The sequence below is a fragment of the Vitis vinifera genome, chromosome 6 (assembly GCF_030704535.1).
Source record: "Vitis vinifera cultivar Pinot Noir 40024 chromosome 6, ASM3070453v1".
Taxonomy (NCBI): Eukaryota; Viridiplantae; Streptophyta; class Magnoliopsida; order Vitales; family Vitaceae; genus Vitis; species Vitis vinifera.
In genome coordinates this window covers 17,838,886-17,847,312 of record NC_081810.1, presented here as the reverse complement: position 1 = coordinate 17,847,312, position 8,427 = coordinate 17,838,886, and the positions used below count along the sequence as shown (strand labels likewise).

Genomic DNA, 8,427 nt, shown 5'->3' with positions numbered 1-8,427 from the left:
AAAAAAGTAGTAAGCAAATAAATATAGTTTTCTTGTCAATAAATGCATAGAAGCTCTCTCATTTATAGAAAAGTCTCAAACTCCTAAAATAACAAAAATTGTCCTTGATCGGTCGAACTCTAGTTTGACCAATTCACTAGTCAATTGCGTATTTAATATACAATAGGTGATAGTTTATCCTTTTTAATGTTTGTGTAGCCCTCAGCTAACCCTAGATTGATCCTCAATCAAGAAAGTTAGGGGATCTACCAACAACACCAAGTTATTGGAAAAGATAGAAGAATTTTTTTAGTAGCTTAACCAATCCTCAACCAAAAAAATTTAACTAGTTGAATCGATTCCCCAATTGATTCAATCGGTTCAAGGAACCCTTGACCACTTGGGCTTAAAAACAAATAAAATGCTTTTGAACTCATTTTTGTTCTTCCAATAACTTGACTAATAAGTCGTATGTGTTGGGTCATTTCAAGATGATTATTAAATGAGTTGTATTCAAGTACAATAAATTTTCACTATTTTTCACTTCAACATGACATGACCTATTGTCATCCCTTATGGTTGGTTTTTTTGTTTAGTTTGATTTTAGTCTTTTCATGCCTTGCCATGTGTTTGGGTTAAGCAAATTTTCACTATTTTTTTACCTAGCATGACCTATTATCACCCCTAAGCCTATGGTTGGTTTCTTTGTTTGGTTTGCTTATATCTTTTCCATGTCTTGTCATGTGTTATATGCTAATGCCAATTAGGGTTTAAAATATCGATAGAGAAAGAGAAATGATGGCAACTTTGAAATCTTAAAAGAGATATTTGGTAATTCTCTTCCCAAAAGGTTATTGAAAAAAAGAATTAAAGAGGCATTTAGGTTATGCTTGGTTCCTTATGAAAAATTTGAGGGAAAATGTGAAGGAAAAAAATAAAGAGAAAAAAGGATAAGGAAAGAATATATAAGTTAAAGTTAAAGTCAATAAATAATTTTTATATACTATTTCAAACTCATTTACATCTTTTTTCTCTTATATAAAAATTAAATAATTTATAAATTTATAAATTTCTGACTAAGTTTAATTATATTTGATTTTCTTTCATATTTTTCATAGATAAACTAAATATTAAAAAACCATTTTTCTTATATATAAAAATAAATAAAAAATCTTTAATACTTTATAGAAACCAAACATAACCTTAATATATCATAATCAAAATATAGATAAATTTTGCACCTAACAATATACGGTATAGAAATATTAAAGATACATGTTAGAGATATTATTGATTTTCCAATCCACACTCCCAATACAAATTTTACCACACGATATGTCTATTGATGCTAAAATATCAATTGGTGCATTAACCTCAATATCAAGGGGGCAAGTTAATTTTAATTTAGATTTGTAATTTTTAATCAATGAAGCATAGCCCAACAATCCGTTGTAGTCTAGTTGGTTAGGATACTCGGCTCTCACCCGAGAGACCCGGGTTCAAGTCCCGGCAACGGAAATGTTTTTTCTTTTCAAAGCCTTACAGGCCCATGAGGCTTAAAGCCCAAAAGAGCCCTTCAGAACAATTTTGGGCCCAAAAGTCATGAATTAATGCAACTACTTACACGTTCAAATAGTTTTTGCTATATCCATTATTTCTTTAAAAAGATCACATTATCTTTATTTATTTGCCATTTAAAAAAAATAAAAAAATAAATATAAAAAATGAAATGAATATTATATTTTATTTAGTTTATTTTTTATTTTTTTAAAATGTTGAAATAAATCTAAAAAGAGAAACTTTAATTTCTTTAATTTAAAAAAAAAATCTAAAATGATATAAATTTGAACGTTATAGCAAACATCATTTTATTTTTATTTTAAAATTTAATTGATGTAAGATTTTTTTTTTTTTTTTGAGATACTAATTTAAGTTTTAAATTGAAAAAGCACTTAAGTTAATTTTTTTAAATATTTTATTTCTATTAAAAGTGATAAATTATTTGTTTTTTATATACTAAAAAATAAAAATTTAATGCATGTATATTAATATATATTTGACAAAAAAAATAATTTAACACATTTATAAAAATCTCAAAACAATAAAAATTATTAGAAAAGTAAAAGTTGAAAAATACTTTTAAAAATTATTAGAGAAATTTAAAAAACACATTTAAAAAATCAAAAAATCATTTGTCCTGTTTCTTGAAGAAGTACTTGATAGGTGATTCTCCAATAAATACTTTTAAAAAAACACTTCAATTAAAAACACTTCAAATAAAAATAATATCAAACATGTTGTTGCACAATCCAAGTAGATAGTCTCGTCTAGCTACCATGAGCTAAATGAAGGAGATGGCCAATAGTTTCGTCTAAGTCCCTTGAGATGCAAACGACTTTAATCCCTACACAAAGGCTATCCAGATGGTTTGTCGAGGCACGCCCCTCCGATGCTAAAGTCAATAAGTGGCTTCAGCAAGTCAAAGTTTTTTGCAGAAAAAAAACTCTCTTACCATTTGTAGATTCTACATGGTTATTTATACCTTTTGCGGTGTAACGTCTTTCCAAGTGTCTTAATTGCACCTTAATTGCACTTGATTGTGTAATATTATGTCATTGATTGTCGATTCATAACGACGAAGTCGCTGAGAATGGAATGTATTCCATAATGGTCGTAGTTAATATAAAGTGTGTCAGGCGTGCAATTTGTGCATTAATAGGTGTGTAAATGCATGATGGACGGTCAAGCCTTAGTCATGCTATATCCATGTAGGATTTATCCGTCTAACCAACTTTGAGATGAATCAATCACTCGATCAAAGGGTCGTTGGGCCATTTGGCTAAAGACGGTTTCCCAAACGACTCCTCTAGCCAAACGACCGTGAGAGAGTAGTGGACTGCAAGACAGCCTTGCATAAAGGGTCCCACAAAACATATCCTAAAATTTGTGTTTACGTATAACTTTGAGTTTGAGATGAGTTAATGATGTGTTGATTGACGATAGGGGTCCTTATCATGACATGTAATTTTAACAAAAATATTTTTGGTTTTATATAGAATTTGTTTCACTTGGACTTTGGTGGTGTTAGTTTTTTTGTTTAAAATTTGATAGGCTTCAATTTGAGTTAAATCTAAATATAGCAAAATGTGAATAAGAGCGTTGATTTTGGAAATGACTAAAAATACTTTCTAATACTTGGAATCACTTTCTTACAAAAATTAGATGTCTAACAAATTTTTAAAAATCTAAAAATCTTTTAAAGTAATTCTCCGATAATCAATAATTCTTCCAAAAATTAATTTTTTTTGTATAGTGACTATAAAAAACAATATCAAAGTAATTTCTTTATTTTATATCGAAATGTTAAACAATTATCTCTGAAAAATATTTATAATGGAAACAATACTAATAAAAATTGTATATGTTTAAACTGTTTGATTTTTTTTCTAATATGTGAATATCATTAAGTTGTTTGTTATTATTGATGTCTTAATACTATTAAGTGTTAAATATATTTTTTTTTACATATTAAAAACATCTATAAAAATATTTCATTTCTTCTCATATAAATTTGAAAAATAATAATTTTTTTAAAAAAAATTATAATTAAACATATTTTCAAATATCTAAAAATATCATAATTTATTAGCATGAGAAAAAATTATAATAATTAATTATTATAATTTTAACAAAAAATTCTAGAATGTGGTAAAAGTGAATGAGAGATGGTAAATGGTAAAAAGACAAGGTAAAATAGTGTGGGTGGATTAGAGTACAGAGTCACGAAGATATTCCCAGGACTTCTAGGGTTTCCTGAGTAGCTATAAATACTACTTTTTTAGGCGTCTCGGATTCTCTTCCCTTCTGGTGGTTAAGCTCTTTTGTTCCAACCCCTTTCTCTCTCTTTCTTTCTCTCTCTCACATCTCCACTGAACTCAATGGCCATCACCTTCTCGGATCTACACACTGAGGCTGGTCTCAAGTCTCTGGACGAATTCCTCTCCGGAAAAGCCTACATCTCTGGGTAATTTTCCTACTCGTTATGCCTTGTTTGGTTCCACAGAAAACGATAAACCCAACAAAGCAAAATGTTATCTTTATTTTAAACCGAATCAAAGCAATTTGCTTTGTTTTCTCAGGAGCCAAATTGAGTGTTTGTGGATTCAGATCTTCATTGTTATGTGCGATTTGATTACATGTACTGATGGTGGGTTTTTTTTTTGGTGGTGTTTGCAGGGGTCATCTGACGAAGGATGATGTAAAGGTTTACGCCGCGGTTCTGGAGAAACCCGGAAGTCACTTCCCCAATGCAAGCAAGTGGTACAGCTGTGTTTCTTCGCATCTCGCCAAAAGGTTTCTGCTTTCTAATTTTAACTACTTTTCCTTTTTTTTTGTATCAGTCCTTGTTGTTAGTCAATTCATTATTATTTTGGTTGAGGATTTTGCAAATTTTTTAATTTAGTTCTTGATTTTAATTTGGATCATTTGCTTGTTATAGTTCTTTATTTCCAATTTTTTCAGAGTAATGTTTTGTAATAATTATGGGACTGTACACGACAGGGTAGGATCTAAGAATCACAATCTTTTAGGGTTCTAAAGAATACCAATACCAATCAATAGACTATTATTATTTTGAAGTATTTAACAATCTAAATATCGTAATGTGTTTAAATACAATCCATTCAGTACTTGAAACACTGTTTTTTACTCTCTTTTTTAATGCTTTCCTTTCTTACAAGAATAGAAAGTTTACACCAATGATTCTGTTTGAGAAACTTTATGGGGTTTTTTATTTGGTTTACAAATAATTTAGGGTTTTCCCCCCTCAATGCCATGTTGTTTTCCCCCAACAGTCTTTTTTCTAACTGAGTCTGTAGATAATGCGAGGCCATAAATTGAATATCAAATACGGCCGTTGGAGCCCATGCTCTCTCTGTTTTGATTTTTGAAATATGTTTGGCGTATTTAGGGTGTATGTTTATCTATTGTATCAAACTTGACTTGCTCGCAAATGACTTGAGTATGCAAGTTTTTATTTGAAACCATACACTTTACAGTGGCACCAAGTTTAGCTTTCTCATATGTTGTATTCTCTGATCTATTTTTGGTAGCTTCCCTGGAAAAGCTGTTGGGGTGAGTTTAGGCTGCCAAGCTGCTCCTGTTGAAGCTGCTCCCAAGGAAGTGAAGGAGGTGTGTATTGCTTGTTTATATATATATATATTTTTAACATGTTAACATTGTGGGGATGGTTTACATCTGGTGAATTGAAGAAGCATGGGGAATCCACAACCTGCATACTTCTGGGAGTTGAGTGCTATATATTGCAAAACATCATAAACTGAAAACTTTTCCTTTTTGGAAAAGGTTTCTAGTAATTTTGACATGGATTGGCTCCATGATCCAGTCAGTTCAATTTCGTGGTACTGGTAAAAATGTAAAAGGAGGTGAATGATGCTGTTACGTGGCCAACCAATATGGTCTTCATCATTATCTCTTTGATATGATGATGTCTCTATCTATATCTCAAACATCTTGAATTTTCTTATTAACAAATTTTATGATTTTCTACTAATTTTTAGATGTTTTTCTGATGGATATGGTTATGTGATAAACATCTCCCATGATACCTTCAGATTTTTAGAATTGTGATTTGATGGCTGATATTTCAAGTCTTAATGGAAGTAACCTTTGTTGAACATTTTTGTGTTGTGGATATGGATGAGGAATATCTAGGATGGAGTTTCAAAAGAGCTTTTGGTTGGTCTTGTCAGAGTCTTGAAACTATAATTGCATCAGTTGGACATGATGATGTGGGAATAGGGTCTTGGTTGTTTTCAGTTTGATTTGTCTCTTATATTTTATTTAAATAGGTGGTCAGAATAGTTAACACATTTGCCTACTTATGGTATGAAGGTTGTTTAGAGATTGGGGCTTGTGTAACCTACTGACCTACTAAATATGCTTGGTCAACTTGATTTATTTGTGTTCACTGCATAGGTTTTTTTTCTTTTTTTTTCTTCAGTGGCTTTGATATTGTAACTTTCATCTTATTTTCAAATTGTGCTTTTGTGATGCAACTTGGGAAGGAATATGGAGGGTATACATTTTGTGTCTGTATTTGAATTTCCTAAGTGTCCATATGCTTTAATTTCCCTCAGTCTTATGAATACTCATTTTTCCTCTTTGGATTTACTAGGCTGCTCCTGCTGGAGATGATGACGATGACCTTGATCTCTTTGGTGATGAGACAGAGGAGGAGAAGAAGGCAGCAGAAGAGAGGGAGGCATCTGTTAAGGCATCCTCAAAGAAGAAAGAGAGTAAGCTTTCTCTATCATTAGATTTATGATTAACAAACATAAAAATGCTTGCCTAAGATACTATAAAAATAAAATGACTGTTTTTGATTCATGTTTTGCTCTTCTATGGTATCTAATATTATCCCTAAGGCTTGGCTCAAGTGGCAAGGGATTGGAGTGAGGAGATATGGGAGGGTTATATAGATATATAGCTTGCTTTAATTTGCCCATTGTTATCACGAATTAAGTTTCGCATTTTAAGCCTACTCAAAAAGAAAAAAGTGTTTTTCATTTTAAACAAATTTTCTCGTCATATTCATCTTCCTGTCTGAAACTGATAATGTCCTTGGTAAATTATGGCATGTTTGGTTGTTTTCAATAGTTTCTGGATTCTTATAGCATTTGACCATTTTATTTTCTAATTGTATCTATTAGGTGGAAAATCGTCTGTTCTTTTGGATGTGAAACCTTGGGATGATGAGACAGACATGAAGAAGCTGGAAGAGGCTGTTCGCAGTATTGAGATGCCAGGCCTCTTGTGGGGAGCATGTATGGTTTGATTATTAATTTAAACACCCTTTTTCCCCCCTTCAAACCGAAATTGACCATTCTTATATTCTTATGCTGACCTTGACAACTGAATGCTTGGTTAATAGTTGTGCTATGGATTTGTTGCAGCAAAATTGGCTCCAGTTGGTTATGGGATAAAGAAATTGCAGATCATGATGACCATTGTGGATGACCTTGTCTCTGTGGATTCCGTTATAGAAGAGCATCTCACAGTTGAACCCATAAACGAGTATGTTCAGAGTTGTGACATTGTTGCCTTCAACAAAATCTAAACCTGAAACCTGACCTTCTTTATCAGATTTCTAGATTTAGGCATTTTCATTCTCATAATTTAGTAAATGACACTAATGGTAAGATGTTTTCTTTTCTTGCCCATGTTTTTGGTTGTGGTTTTTGCTCTTTACAGCCTAATATTGGTGAGAGATGAAGGGCTACACTCTCTTTATGGAGGGGTTAAGGCTTATTCATTGAAACCTTTGTAGGAAAAATGAGGTTGAGGGAACATATTCATATATATTTGGTTTTTTATGGCAATGGTAAATTCTCAAATTCGATTGGCTTCACCCATATACATGGTTTAAATAAGTATGAGTGTTATGGGCATTGGGATCATATTTAACATAGAAATAAAAATATTATCCTGCTGCTACTTAACTGTTTTTCCTTTGGGTTTTGTCCATATTGTTGTTTCATCTTTCAATTTCTACTGAAAATTGGTAAAGCCTTTTTTTCATCTTTCAATTTCATATAGGTCAGAGGATAAGATGTTAGTGTTTTTTTCTTGAAGCATTTATTTTTTGGAAAAGGGATTTAAAATTCATTTATATAATTCAATATAATAATAAATTGATTCAAATATTAAGTTTTTTTGGGCTCATGGTTCTGCCATTTAGGTCATTTGATCCATGTTTTTGGATAAGTTGTTTTCAGAAATAATTATTTTATTTTATTGTGTATATTTAACTTATATAATATTAATTTAACATAAATGTTATTAAAAATAAATGTATAATTATAAATAAATTAATAGTTTCTAATAAAATATGGACATTAGTATTACCATAAAATTATAAATTATAATTTTTTATAAAATAAAAAAAAGAGAAAGATATAATTGAATTTTTTTAAATTTAAAAATAAATAAATTTTAATTTCTTTACAAGTAAATAAACTAAAATAAAGTTTTTTTTATTCCATTTACATATTTACTAATCAACAACATAGAGTATTTTAAATTAGTTTTTATTTAGCCTCCAATTAATTCTATCCTTTTTTAAATTTAAGATTCATTAAAGAATTAAAATTTATATGTCATGACAAAATGTCGAAAATATAATTGTGGGGAAAAGAAAAATAGTAAAGTGATCACTTATTATATACCAATTTTAGTTTATTATTATTATTATTATTATTTTGGTAATTGGATTCATTTTTTAGTTACAAATTATTTTTAAAAATTATTATGCTTATTAATAAATTCAACAGTTAAGTTGAAGTCTATTAGTTAAATAAGAAAATTCATAAAGGTAGTATAGTTATGTATAGAGGAGAAATAATAGAGCTATTCTGGGTCAATTTTAGT

The 8,427-nt window shown here is 30.1% G+C and overlaps 1 protein-coding gene and 1 non-coding gene across 2 annotated transcripts; both read left to right on the top strand.

Moving 5' to 3' along the window:
• Positions 1 to 1,424: 1,424 nt before the first annotated feature.
• Positions 1,425 to 1,497, top strand: TRNAE-CUC (transfer RNA glutamic acid (anticodon CUC)). The gene has a single exon. It is a non-coding gene; the product is annotated as a tRNA-Glu (tRNA).
• Positions 1,498 to 3,750: 2,253 nt separating this feature from the next.
• LOC100261522 (elongation factor 1-beta 1) lies at positions 3,751 to 7,412 on the top strand. Its single transcript, XM_010653248.3, has 6 exons — positions 3,751 to 4,003; positions 4,216 to 4,332; positions 5,091 to 5,169; positions 6,176 to 6,296; positions 6,711 to 6,824; positions 6,954 to 7,412. The coding sequence occupies exons 1-6, from the start codon at positions 3,918 to 3,920 to the stop codon at positions 7,115 to 7,117; spliced, it is 681 nt and encodes a 226-aa protein (XP_010651550.1). The 5' UTR covers positions 3,751 to 3,917; the 3' UTR covers positions 7,118 to 7,412.
• Positions 7,413 to 8,427: the final 1,015 nt, after the last annotated feature.